This window comes from Myotis nattereri (assembly GCF_964212035.1).
Source record: "Myotis nattereri genome assembly, chromosome: 1".
Taxonomy (NCBI): Eukaryota; Metazoa; Chordata; class Mammalia; order Chiroptera; family Vespertilionidae; genus Myotis; species Myotis nattereri.
Window position 1 is genome coordinate 188,578,912 of NC_138075.1, and position 15,336 is coordinate 188,594,247.

Genomic DNA, 15,336 nt, shown 5'->3' on the forward strand with positions numbered 1-15,336 from the left:
TTCCTATTATACATATGTTGTTTCATTTCCTGTTGTCCCAAAGCTCTCTTTGCTCTCCTCCTGCCTTTCAATTTTTTTCTCCAATTGCAGTTCAGATTGGATGTATTTTGCTGCTCTCTCTTCTAATTCACTAATTTGGTCTTCTACTTCTTTTAGTCTACTGTTGAAACCTTGCATAGTTTTTTTATTGTAGCTATCTCACTTTTATTTCCTCTTGATTCTTACATAAGTTATTGATTTTCTCATCCATCTAGTTTATGAACTGTATGATCCTTATTCTGAATTCCTTTTCTGACAAATTGCATGTCTTCATTTTATTTAGTTCCTTTTCTGGTGATTTCTCCTTTTCTTTCCTTTGGGGGTTGTTTCATTGTCTCCTCATTTTTGCTCTCACTGAAGGATCTAGGCGTTGAGTTGCACTGGGCCTGTGACTGCAGTGGCAGGCTTGGTGGCAGGTCGTATGGTCACCAGGACCAGGGTTGATGCATTGGGCTTAGCTGCTCATTCTTAGTTGTGGCACCCAGGGTTGCTGCATCAGGTTTTTTGTGGGCTAGTACACTCGTGGCATCTGGAGTTGCTCTGTAAGGCTTGGATTTTCACGTGTGGAAGGGGCTCCCAGGGTTGCTGCGAAGGCTTGGCTCCCAGGGTTGTTGTGTAAGGCTTGGCTCCCAGGGTTGCTGCATAAGGCTTGGCTGTTTGCACGTGGACAGGGTGCTCAGGGTTGATTCATGAGGCATGGCTATTCGCATACGGACAGGGCACCCAGGTTGCTGCATAAGGCTTCGCTGTTTGCACGCTCAAGCTGAGTTCTTGCTGCCACTTCTATTTTCTCTGCCTCCTTCTATCTTCTTCAATTAAATTCATTCTAAATATTCTATAGTAAATAGAAAACATTATAAAAGCAAATAGCTTTAAATGATTATGTGGCAGGCTTTCTTATTTAATAATATAAGTAGATTTTTTTATATATCTTTTGGCATCTTTGGTACTCTTATTTCCTGATTCTTTTTTTTAACTTTTTTTTATTGCTTAAAATATTACAAAGAATAGTACATTTGTATCCTTTTTTATTTCCCGATTCTTGACTTTAATTCAGAGAAAATGTTGTCCAGTCTCCTTAGAAATGTAGACCACTATTACTGTTGGAATTTTAAAATATCTTTCAATAAGTTGGGAATTTATTTAAAACTAGGCTCGATGCAGAAATTTGTGCACAGAGGCGGGGGTACCTCAGCCCAGCCTGCAACCTCTCACAATCTCGGACCCCTCAAAGGGATTTCCAGCAGTCAGACATCCCTCTCACAATCTGGGACTGCTGGCTCCTAACCACTAGCTTGCCTGCCTGCCTGATCACTCCTAACCACTTGTCTGCCTGATTGCCTCATCACCCCTAACCACATGCCTGCCTGCCTGATTGCCTCATCACCCCTAACCACTTGCCTGCCTGCCTGATCACCCCTAACCACCTCTGCCTTGGCCCCCGCCGCTGTGGCTTTGTCTGGAAGGATGTCCAGAAGGACATCTGGAAGGACATCCAGAAAGTCATTTGGCTGTCCAGTCTAATTATCATATTACTCTTTTATTATTATAGATGATATTTATTTCAGTATTTTTCAAATACAATCTTGAGTTTGAGTTTGAATTATAAAATATTGTACCATACAACTAGTTTTAGACACTGTTCAGATACTTTAAGAGAATTTAATATTAATAGATAGTCACTATCAATAGGGTACATGATACATATCCACAAAAATATCTGTGAACTAATAATGATCTTTCCTAATCGTTTTAATTTTTTAACCTACATGAGAGGAAAAACCATTATAATTTTATAATAGTAATTTTAATAGTCAGGCATTAATTTTAAATTACTAATACTAAAACATTCTACATAGTGGGCCAATGCAGTTAATTGCCTGAGCTACTTAGATTCATCTATAGTGACTAAGTTCTAAACACACAAAAAGTCTGAGACTCCGACCAAAATAGGCAGGCTATTAATAGACCAGACACCAACAGAGTTTATTCAGTGAAGTTCTAATTTGATCTTACCAATTTAAACCCAGTATACCTAGGATGAGTCCTGAACTTCTGTCATCTGCTTTCTGCATCATATCCATTCCTTGACACTTCTTTTAAAATACATATGTGTGTGTTTTTATTGATTTTCAAGAGAGGAAGGAAGAAGGAGGATAGAAACATCAATGATGAGAGAGTATTATTGATTGGCTCCCCCTTGCATGCCCCCTTTTGGGGATTGAGCCTGAAACCTGGGCATGTGCCCTGACTGGGAATTGAATCATGACTTCCTGGTTCATGGGTTGACACTCAACCACTGAGACACACTGACTGGACTGGGCTGGGCTTCTTGACACTTCTTGACTGAATTCCCAATCTTGATCTCCATTATAGATAGTTTTGTACAGCTATCTCTATTTTATCTATTTGTGTTTGTGCATTTGCATTTTTTGCTAAAACTGAAGTTCTCAGAAACTTAGCCTTTAGGGCTGAAGTTTTAATAGGTAGGCTAGCTAGCTCTTGCCACTCCCACAAAATGCTTGAGATCTTGTACTCATGGGATTGAATGCCTGGATCCCAAATACTATGTCCTGATTGATATTCAGCATCACCCTTCTGAGGTTCAGATACATCTGTGTGATGGTTAACTTTATGTATCAATTTGACTGGGCCACAGGATGCTGTGTGTGTCCATGAGGATGTTTCCAGAAAACATTTGCATTTGAACTAGTGAAGTGAGTAATAAAAAGAACGTAGATGAATCTCTAGAAAGCTACACCACGTGAAGAAGCCCGTCTAGAAAGTTACATACTAAATTATTTTATTTATATGAACATATGACATTCTTAAAATAAATAAAAAATTATAGAATGGGAGAACAGATTAGTGGTTGTCAGTGATAAAGGATGGGAGGAAGCAGATGTGGCTGTAGAAGGGCAACTTGACAGATCCTTGTGGTGATGGAAATGTTCTGTATTTTACAGCATCAGTGTTAATATTCTGATTATGATACTGTACTATAGTTTTGAAGATAATACCTCTACAACATCTTTGCAAGATATTACCTTTGGGAAAAATTAGGTAAAGGGTTCATAAAAATTATTTATTTCAACTGCATCTGAATCTACTATCTCATATTAATTGTTGAAATTTTTAATCGCATTACAAAAAAACATATACACACAAAATTTTGGGATTAGATCTTTGATGTCCTGATGGGTTTGGTTCCTTATCTCTCATGTTCCTAGATCTCTGCTTACTGTCCTAACAAATATTATTTAAATAAATCACAGAGTGGGGTTTTTTTTAATGGCTTTGAGAAATTTGGAAATCTTTCCATGATTCTGAAATATAGCATTATGGAGCTACTCCTACTAAAGTATAACAATGATATTTCATCTTCCATTTCAGCAGCCTGAAATCTTTTGACACTCATCAACACTTTAGATAAGATTGTGAAGATACTAAAGCTATTAGGAAAAAACACTGCTTCTTCTTTTATATGATTATTTCCTGCTTCTCTTAATGCAATACATGTAAAATAGTATCATGTAATAAATGCCAATTTTAATTTTTCCTCTTAAAGCAATTTATTTTTCTGATAATGTATACACCCAAGAGCTTCTATTAAGGCTCATAAAAGTCAATAAGGACAGAAAAGGCATTCACAATATTAATAGTTCTGTGTTAAAAAGAAATAAAATGTTTTACCAAGTTTGTCAACTCAGGCCAGATAGAAATTTAAACTTAAAGAATTTAGAGATTTCTTCCAAAACAGATTTTCTATTCTTTGCACCCTCTACATTGTGTCTTTTATGGAAAAATTTCTGAAAAAACACAAAAGAATTCTTTGTGTTCTGAGTAAGAAAGGAATAGCTGTGGTTTGTGGTTAATGACAGCTTACTTGTGCAACTTCAAAAACGGTGTAATTGTCATGAATTTACTCACAAGTATTGCATAAAATAAGTCTATAAATTTTGTTATAGTTGAAATTGGGTCTATTAACCATTGCCTAAATATTTTTGTTTTTATGCAGTTTTTTAAATCAGTATAGTTCCCAGAAAAAAATATTTTCTTAACTATAGAAAAGATACATTTAAAACAAAACATCCTGAAATAAGTTCCAAAAAAATTTTAATTTGTTCAGAATGAACAAGTGACTATTATCAGGTTATGATTATTTTGCATCAAAAAACTATTAAATGCAAATTGGTAAGGGAACATGAAGCTAGGGTATTTACTGAGAAAAGGGGGATAAGAAGGAAAACTTCTTGGAGAAGCTACCGCTTAAGATGGGTCTTAAAAAAAGCAATGAGCATGAACTAAAAAGAATCACAAAGTATTCTTTGTCGAATATAACACCAGATCTGTGCCATCAAAATGCAGACATTCACAAGGTACCCCCAGGAGTGCCAAGCTAGAAACTTCCCAAACTGAAAGTGCTAATCCTAAATATTAACTTTCTGTCCAACGTGTGTTCTCAAAAGGGCCCCTTAGAAACATAAGGATAGCATTTCAAAAGCTTAAGACAGGTTATCACTGACATTGTCCACTGCTCACACATCAAAGAGCTGTCTAAATATACTCCTCAGTACATGTCTGTCCTCTCTTCATTGCAGTAGTCTTTTCTACTGCTGCCAAAGCTTAAGATCAATTATGGCTAAGTCATAGGAAAAGCATATATATTACCAAATAAAAAGAAATATTTCTGATTTTTCATGTTTCTTAAAATGGCATAAAGGTAAAAACAAACAACAACAACAAAAAAAAACATTGAAGCACAGTTCTACCTTAAAATCTACTACTTGCATACACAACTGTTTATTTAAGTTTAACCAACATAAAAGTTTAATTAATTAAATGTTAAAATATTTTATTTTATTTTAAATATTTTAAATATTTAAATTTTTAAATTTTTTTTAATCTTCAAAGTTAAAATGATGAACATATTGAAATAGTTACATCACTCTGAGGAATGATATATGATATTTAATATCTAACTATAGATTCAGTCTAATTAGAAGCTTAAAAAAACTATTTATTGTTAAATATGTAGCCAGGTGACTAATCAAAGCCTGCAGTGAATGAAGGATTCAGATTTTATCAACCACAATCCAGGTCCAAACTCTATTCCTTTGCCTTCTAATGCAGACAAGTCATATTAATGCTCTAGAGTAGCTTTTATTTTTAAGTAAAAGTAATTTCCTGATTAAATTTGTCATCAGCTGTTCCCATTCCCCTATCACTCCTCTATGCTAAGTGACTTTTCTTGGTGCACTAATGTTCTCTGCCGTAACACTTATCACATAATATCAAATTGTCTACTTAGTTGTATATCTCTTCCACTACACTCCAGGTTCACTGAGGGCAGGGGCCTTGTCTATTCTTCTTTGACTCCTGGTCCATGGAAGAAACCAATGCACATTGGCTGGGCTGTTTTTTAAAACTGCTTTGTCTTATCCACTAATGGAATCTCATTTCTAGCAGGGGCAGTGTTATTGTCGGAGAGGGGAAGGGGTCACTTCCTTTATACTCTATAAACAGAGTATCTTGGGTTACAGCATTAACTCCTTGATTCAGAGGTAAATCCAGAGGAGTTCCAGCCTTTGAGTGTATGCCAAGGGACTTAAAAGGAAGGAAACACAGTGACTCAGACCAAAGGAGTAACAGCTAATGTCATTTCCCCATTCATTGTACATGTCTGTCTTCCACCAACCCAGGTGATAGTTATTCTATTAGGTTCTAGGATAATACAACTACTAAAAGTAAGTTATAAGTCAGAAACATTTCTTTCCTTTAGCAAGTCATGCATCAATAAAGAAATCCTCAAAGAAAGAAGAAAGTTCTGCAATCATAGAAGGGTTCCTAAATAATTTGTTCTTAAATTATAGGAATATAAAATTTTTAGTCAAGTTAAATGACTTTATTTCCCAAAATCTTAATGTGGTTTGATATATTTTACCAACCACAAAAAGCTCAAAATTAAACTCTAAAGGTACCATGCTGAACAAAACTTGGCTTCTGGAAGGCAGTTATGAAGGATTAGATGGAAATATGCTACCTTCCTGGTTTAGTAGGTGTGGTGCATGTCTACTCATAGTCCATCTGACTGACAAATTGCTCCTGACTTTTTGTCCAGACAGGTTGACTCTCTGGTAAAGGATTCTTTTGTCTTCCTGGTTTGTTGTGTAACCTAATGTAAGAGTGTGTAACTATAATTGGTATATGGAACTGGATACTCCCTCATGGATTTATAGAAACCCAAGATCATACTAAAATGAACCTACATTGACACTTATAGTATTTAATTTATAGAGCAACTAGAGGTGGGTGGGGTTTTTTTATTTATTTCAGAGAGGAAGGGAAAGGGAAGGAGAGATAGAAAATCAACAATGAGAGGGAATTCTTGATTGGCTGCCTCCTGCATGCCCCCCTCCCCCCACTGGGAATTGAGCCCAAAACCCAGTGTGTCCTGATTAGGAATGGAATCGTGACATCCTGGTTCATAGGTTGACACTCAACCACTGAGCTATTATCAGTCAGGCTAGCGATTCTTTTGGAAAGAGAAACACTTAAAGAGAAATATCTAGTTGACTTACAGTTTTCAGCATCTGAAATTTGCACATTATCATGATTCAGTTGTTCACCCTCTCCTTGCACATCTCCCTTATAAATCAAACAGATTTACAATTTTACAGGGATGTGGAATTTTGCAGACAATTTTTCAGAATTTTCTGGAGTAAATCTCATCCTGTAATGTTCCCTAGTTGCTAGAAATGATTAGACGTTGTTAAAGTCTGCCTTACTACTAAAGTAAAAATAAAAATTGTTATCCAAAATGAATGGAAAACAAATATCATATTTAATTAAATGTTCTGAATAATTGAAACATTACACAAAGAATATTAACTTTAAAAATATCAAACTCGCAAAATTACTTATTTTAGAAAACTTGAGAAATTTTAGGCAGAAAAATGAGTACTAAGATTTTATTATTCTTTATGCTAATCTATAAACACAGAAGTTATATAATGAAGATTGAATAAATAATTATGCCTACATAAAAATCTATTCCCCACAGAAAAGTATTTAATATTAATCACTATCAAAATAATATGTTTATAAATATAAATATTTCCATTTTCTTTTCCCTTGACTTTTAGACATAGAAATGTCGACAGCAGAAAATCTTCTTAATACCTGTAAGTTCATCAACAAATACTTATTTTCTTGTGAATCTTAATTTCTTGGATGGCAAAAAGACCTCCACTGGAGAGTCAGTGTGGTATTCATAAAGGAGCAATGGGAAGCCTGCTTTTAGAAACTTGTGTGAAGGTGACCTAAGTTGGCCCTAAAATAACTGATATCATGGGTTTAAAATGAGGAACACTACCACGTGCCATAATGGCACAGGGGATCTAGGGTTTATCAAGCATTTAAAATCTAAAACCAGCTACCTCTTCAGTATTACCTATCAGTTTTGAGACCCAGATCTGCTATTTACCACTGTATAAATTTATATAGATTATTTAACCTTGAAGCCTTTAGTTCCAAGTTGTTGTAAAGAAAACAGAATATAGCACAAGTAAAGTACTTACAAGAATTAAAATACTTCTCCATTTTCCAACTGCATATCTGTGTGAAACCAGATTTTCTTCATATAGTTTAACCAAAACAATATATAACAGTAGACTGAAACAAGAAGCAGATATAAGAAATTCAGCCATCTTTTATTAAGACAGACTTTCAAAATGTAAAACAATGCTACTCTCTTTCCCTAAATTATATTGTTTTGAAAATATACTTTTTTAAATAAAAATATCTAATATATACTTTTAAAAAGAGAGTACATGGCTCATAATAAGCACTTAATAGATGTCAGCTGTTAGATTTTCTATTCTGCCTATGAAAAAATTCAGGTTTAGGAACTCACTATGGAATTCTGACCCTACAAGCCAAGCTTAGTGTGCTAAGAAGTAGAGTGCCTTTCGTGCTGGCCAAGGCTTTCTGCTCCCACTCTCCTAATAGCTGCTCTGATAAAGGTGATCTCTGGTTGCTACAACCTGGCTGTCAGCAGAAATACTGCTCCTGTCTGGGGTGTGAGACCAATGGAGGTAGCTGGATTAGAGGAATCTCCCCCCAGAGACAGGTGGCACTGACCCTGGTGGCCCTTATTATCCTTCAATCGCAGCATAATTATTTCTGAGCAACCTGGGCAAAAGTTAAACACAAAGCTGTATTACTTTTCTCTCTGATATATTTTGGCTGGGCAATCCTCAAGCAACTTAATAAGACATCTTAAATCACTTATTCCAATTAAAACTTTAGTACTGATGTGATCAAAATCTACAACTAGGAATTTGTCAGGTTAGTAGAGGAGAGGTCGTCAAGACACAAATAAAAGCAGTGGTAAGAAAGAGATCGGCAAATGTATTCATTCCCCAGCTAGAACACTAAACAGCCAGCTAGATCAGTAATCTGAATTTGACTAGGCCTCTCTGAGATTTTGATTGTACCTTAGATAAAAGGGGAGAAAGAAGAGGTTGGCAAGCAAAACCAAACAAGGTTAAAGAAAAAATTAAGGTTTGGAACATGATATAAAGTATTTTAAGCGCAGCAATAGGTGATGTTTCTGAAAGTAGCCAGAGAATCATTATATTCTAAAATCTTTGAAATTGACCTTCTGACCTCTTTTAACACAACAAAAGCAAGGTACCCTGTAAGATCTCAGCAAGGTAATAACAAGGTAATACTGAAGAGGTAGCAACTGAAAGCTTAACAGAGAGCTCAGAATGGCAGTTTATGAATAATTATGAATGAGATTAAAATTCTGAGTAAGAGCAGAAACAGGGAAGTTAGAGTCACCCAGGGGAGTTTCCCCTAGCTCACAGAGAAGCATCTTTGTTTTTATATTCCTCTCAAGGAAGTTGAATAAAAGCTGATTTCCTTTAGGAGTTGTCCAAACAGAAGGGAGGATAGGGAAGAACCATTATACCTTTGGGTTCTGGATTGTTTGTTTTATCCTCTGTAGGGACCATGATTAAGGAGTAGAAAGAAAGAGGAAAAGGCAAGGGAGTTACATTCAATGAGTCAATGTGAGAGCTCTCCCATCAAAAATAGAAATCACAAAGGCTCTGTTTCTGCTAAATGGTTTTTATGAAGAGGATGCCTTGACGAATGAAGTCTGGGTTGTATCAAACAGAACAATCTGGGATCGGAAGCAATATACAAACTTGAGGACTTTAGAGGACTAGGGAAGGCCTTTTAAAAGGTCTATGTGTCCCTCCCCTGTGCTTCTCATTCCTTTCCACCCTCAGGAAAAAATATCTCATGACACATCTTGTCACGTATAATTAACAACATCCCTATAAAGCAATTGACCATCTAACCTTTCTGATTAGTTTAAATCTCATTCTTGACATAAACTCCTTTCTCTAACTCAGAGTTTATCAACTTTAACACTATTGCCATTATGGGCCAGATAATTCTTTGCTTCAGGGACAGTCCTGTATATTATAAAATTTTAGCAACATTCCTGACCTCTACCCACTAGATACCAATACTCCCACCCCCAATTATTACAACCAAAAATGTCTCCAGCCAGATATTGCCAAATTTCTCCTGGGGATGGAGGGTGGTGTGCAAACTGTCCCTGATCAAGCGCCACTACTTTAATCTAAGCCCACAGTGTTGATTATGGCAAGTTTTTGGCACTCTCTAAATGCTTAGGAACATTACACATTACAGAAAAGGGTTTTGCAGTCAAATATCATGTTTATTCCAAGATGTCTCATGAATTAGTAGACTAGACAGACTTCATTTCTACAAACATTTGTTGAGCACCTTGTATATAGTAGATTCTCTGAGATAACTTATGGAGATACATTTTTTTAAAGATACAGTTTCTGCCCTCTAAAAAATATTTATTAGTAAGACTGACAATATTTAAAAGATACCAGAAACTGTTAAGGTATAAGCTCGGTGCTTCATTTGGAGTAACATGAGGTAGTCAAAAGAATCAGAGAGAGTCAGACAGATAAAATAACAGTGAAGTCGTTCTATTATCGCAGATTTGCTTTAAAGGCTTAAGAACCTATGCTAAGGGAATAAGCCAGTCAGAGAAAGACAAATACTATATGATCTCACTTATATGTAGGATCTCATGAACAAAATAAAACTGACAAACAAAATAGAAGCAGAGGCATAGATACATGGAGCATACTGACAGCTGTCAGAGGGGAATGGAGGGGACTAGATGAAAGAAGATGAAGGGATTAGCCAAATAACATATATGCATAACCCATACACTCAGACAACAGTGTGGTGATGATCAGAGGAAAAAGGAATTGGGGGTGGGTAAGGGCTAGCAAAGGTGGAGGAATGGGGATATCTGTAAAAATGTCAACAATAAAAATAAAGTTAAATAAATACATTATAATTTTTTTTAAAGAGTCTAGCAGTTTCTCTGAATCTAAATTGACATGAAAGTAGTCTTGATTCAGAGAAGCATATAACTTTGAGAATATCCTGTGTTATTCCTTTTATCCAGATATTGTGTATTGTAACTTGAGTATGAACACTTTTTTGTCTACTCTTTCTCTCATAAATATCTCATTCATCACATTTCATTCACTCGTTACTATGAATGTTTCATAGCAATCATTACTCTAAACAACTGCTCATGAAATTAAAAGGCACACATTTCCCTATGCAACTTCGTAGCTGGTTATACAATTATTATCTTCCAATTTCAAACATTTAATTTCACTTAGCCCTTACAACAGGCAAGGCCACACAGACACAGAGAAAGTGTATGTGAGTAATGAGGATGGGGAAGGAAGATGTCAATTTATTTTGAATGCTCAGGAAATCTCATGTCAGTAGTAAGTTAGTCCTAACTTTCCCAAGACTGTCTGTTGAGTTTTTCCTTAATTCATAATTAACAGTGAAATGTATTATGGGGAATTTGTTTACTAGAGCAATGTATGCATAAGCAATATGAATATCATTATATGCTAATGAGCTCTATTTTGAGCAGGTTGTGGACTGCGAACAATAACTTTCTCTGGCAACAGGATAGCAGGGGGCACGGATGCCAAGGAAGGGGAATGGCCCTGGCAAGCTAGCCTTCAACAGAACAGTGTCCACCGATGTGGAGCCACTCTGATTAGTAACTATTGGCTTGTCACTGCTGCTCACTGTTTCATAAGGTAAGCTCTGGACCACATAAAGGCTTCAAAGCACTCAAGTACCTAAAAGTTTGATACATATCTTTCAAGAATATGGCCATACACAGCACCTCTGACTGTTTAATATTATACAGTCTTAGAATTACTTATTGAATTATTAATTAAAAAATAGATATATTCAGGCTAATGCAGATTTGTCAGCAGTGACTTATGGACATTTTAAGTCAAAAAAATTCTTTATGTGTGTCCTTGTTGTTGTTTTTGTTGTTATTTGGGGAGGGGGGCTACCTGTGATTTCAAAGATATTTAGCAGCATTCCTGTCCTCTACCTACCAAATGCCAATAGCATTCCCTCAGGATTGACAAGCAAAAATGTCTCCAGATAATACCAAATGGGTCCTGGAGGATAAAATAGCCCTCAGTTGCAAATCACTAAGCTAGATTCACTTAATTTAATTTTATAAAGAAACTCTAAATCCCAAATTGAACATAAGTCTTCTATTTCTCATCATTATTACATTTGGTCTTATTTAATAGGTATTTGAATTCATCCTGTATCCTCCCATATATATTATAGCCCTATTTGAAATGATTATTTCTTTAAAGGATATATTATTACACCAAAGTTTGCCTTTTTTCTAAAAGCTTTTTTACCCCTTTGTTTGATGGTTCATTTCAATAATTTCTATTAGCTTTATAGAGCATTTATATATTTTATTTTAAACAAAAACTCCTCTCAAACTTGAGAGTTTAAAAATGTCCCAGGGTTCTAATTTTCAATGCTTAATATACAAACTCTTAATTAACAAGTAATGGTACCATGCCCCAGTTTGGCTCAGTGGATAGAGCGTTGGCCTGTGGACTGAAGAATCCTAGATTCAATTCCAGTCAAGAGCACATGGCTGAGTTGTGGGCTCTCGATCTCCAGTAGGGGGTGTGCAGGAGGCAGCCGATCAATGATTCTCTCTCTTCATTGATGTTTCTCTCTCTCTCCTGCCTTCCTCTCAGAAATCAATAAAGAAATATATAAAAAATACAAGTAATGGTATCTTGGTTGATTAGCACATAAAATATCTTCCTATTTATAGTTATAACTAGAGGCCCAGTGCACAGATTTGTGCACCAGTGAGGTCCCTCCACCTGGCCTGCAGGGATCGGGCCAAACTGACTTTCCAACATCCCCTGAGGTGTCTTGGATTGTGAGAGGGCACAGGCCAGGCCAGGGGACCCCACCGGTGCACAATCAGGCAGGGGAGGCCTGTCTACCCAATCCAATCAGCCAAACCTAAGCAGCAAGGTAATCTACCAGTCTGAGTGTCTGCCCTGTGGTGGTCAGTGTGTGTCATAGTTGAACAGTTGAATGAATGGTCAGACACATAGTATTTTAGGCTTTTATTATATAGGATGATTGTATAAGAGGATTTAGATACTTCCTTAATTTCCATGTTTACTCTGTCCCATAGGCTTGCCCACTTTTTATTTAATCTTTTTACCATGTGTTGTCATAGTAATCTATTTAAATCACTCTTGAGTCTTTTCTAGAAAAAACAAGAATAAAATGTAGTTTTTATGGGTTATCTTTTAAAATATACCTTATTCAGTTATTCAGAATCTAACCATCTTATTATTTTTTAATTTTTCTCATACATATAAATTTATTTTTGTGTGCTTATATGTACTATAGAAATTCAAAACATATCTAATTATTTTCAGAAGCATACAATATTAATAAATAAATTTATTTTCTTTAGGAGCAGTGATCCCCAAAAATGGAATGTTAGTTTTGGGCTTCTTTTAAGTAATCCACAAGCACAACGAAATATCAAGAATATTATAATTCATGAGGACTACCATTACCCTGCACATGAGAATGACATTGCTATCGTGAATCTTTCTTCACCAATATTATATACAAGCAACATTCGAAGAGTATGTCTTCCAGAAGCTAATTATACACCCCCACCCAATTCAGATGTGGTGGTCACTGGATGGGGAACATCAAAGACTGATGGTGAGTTCCTAACCCTCCTCCATTGCATGACTTTATTTTTAGGAATTAAAAAACAATACTCCCTAAAATAAACTAAACCTAAGAAAGACTTTCTCTGCATAATTTTAGAAAGAATAATGTGCAATAGATTGAAAATTATCCTCAACAACTTTCATACAAAACTACAGTTTCATAGAGCTATCTAATCTAAAAGAGAAACATGCAAATTGAACGCACCTCTGCTACACCCCAAGACACGCCTACCATCCAATCAGAGCAACTATATGCAAATTAACCCAACCAAGATGGCGGCTGGCAGCCACAGAGCTGGAGCAAGCAGGAGGCTTGATTGCCCAGGCGATGGAAGAAGCCAAGCTTCCTGCCCTGGCTGGCTGTGGCCTCTGGTCAAAGCAACAAAGTTTCAATTATAGAAGATAAATAAATCCCACATACCTACTTCCTGCCAGCCTCCACTGGGAGCTTTGATGGCTGGGGGCTTGGCCAGCCTGCAAACAGCCATCAGCCCCTCACCCAGACTGGCCAGGCATCCCAGCAGGACCCCCCACCTTCAAGGGGGTGTGGCCAGTCTGAAAACGGCCCTCAGCCCCTCACCTAGGCTGTCCAGGGACCCCAGCGGGGACCCCCACCCTAAAGGGGGTGCAGACAGCCTAAAAACAGTCATCAGACCCTCACCCAGGCTGGCCAGTCACCCCAGCGGGCTCCCCACCCTGAAGGGGCTGTGGCCAACCTGAAAATAGCCATAAGCCTCTCACCCAGGCTGTCCACACCCTCATGGGGTGAGGGTCCCCACTGGGGGGCTTGGCCAGCCTGCAAACTGCCATCAGCCCCTCACACAGGCTGGCCAGGCACTCCAGCAGGGACCCCCACCCTGAAGGGGAGTGACCAGTCTGAAAACAGCCCTCAGCCCCTCACCCAGGCTGGTCAGGACCCCCACCCTGATCCGGGACACCCTTCAACGCAAACCAGCCAGCCCCCACCCAGGCACTAGGCCTCTATCCTATATAATAAATCAGTAATATGCAAATTGACCTTAACAGCAGAACGACTGGGAATGACTGGTCACTATGACACACACTGACCACCGGGGGCAGACGCTCAATGCAGGAGCTTCCCCCTGGTGGTCAGTGCACTCCCACAAGGGGAACTCTGCTCAGCCACAAGCCAGGCTGATGGCTGCCAGTACAGCAGTGGTGGTGGGAGCCTCTCCTGCCTCCTCAGCAGCGCTAAGGATGTCTGACTGCAGCTTAGGACTGCTCCCAGCTGGCAAGTGGATATCCCCTCAGGGCTCCCAGGCTGCCAGAGGAATGTCTGAGGGCCAATCCCCCAGGGAGCAGGCCTAAGCCAGCAGGTGGACATCCCCCGAGGGGACCCAAACTGTGAGAGGGCACAGGCCAGGCTGAGGGACTGCCCCCCCCCCCCGAGTGCACAAATTTTTGTGCACCGGGCCTCTAGTTTACTATAATTTTCCTTAACAATGGCAGTTTTTATAGAAATATATTACTTGAATAAGTAATTCATTTTCCTCCATTTCATTAATTTATTAATTCATTCATTCAATAAACATTTATATTCATTATCAGCTTTGTTTCAAGTGGATTGGAGATATTAATAAATTAAATAAACAAATATTCTTGTCCTCATAAAGCTTACATTCTTAGCAAAGAAAAATAGATAATAATCATAAAATATAATCAATAAGTACATTACACAGCATGTTTTGTGCAGGTGAGGACCATAGAAAAAATAAGGACTACAGAGGACTGGGCAATTTTGAAGGAGTGAAATGAGTAGCCCTCTGTGATAAGGTAATACCTGAGCAAAGACCATTTAATACCTGAGCAAAGACCATTTAAACATGTGCATCCTGATGACCCTTATAATGTAAATATTTAGTGGCTAGTTATATTCATAAATGCATTTGAAAGCAGAAGAAAATGAACCTGAAATTATTTCTAAGATTCAGAATTATGGTAACAGCAGAAAATCTTTAAAAAGATCATAAAATGTATGTTTCTGGAATATGAATTTTTCATTTTGTTTTGTAGGGTATACATATCCTATCTAATAATAGACAAACATGGTAATTGACCATACCTTCACTACGCTTCCCATTGG

General features: G+C 37.4%; 1 protein-coding gene across 1 annotated transcript in view; it reads left to right on the forward strand.

Annotated features, from left to right (window-relative positions):
- LOC308535635 (transmembrane protease serine 11C-like) overlaps positions 1-15,336 on the forward strand; it is a gene marked incomplete at both ends in the record, with an annotated part of 55,511 nt that overhangs the window by 27,508 nt on the left and 12,667 nt on the right. The window contains 2 exons of the mRNA XM_081114597.1: positions 11,060-11,231; positions 12,962-13,221. Of these exons, the coding sequence (XP_080970723.1) occupies positions 11,060-11,231; positions 12,962-13,221 (432 nt within the window). The remainder of the gene's footprint in view (positions 1-11,059; positions 11,232-12,961; positions 13,222-15,336) is intronic.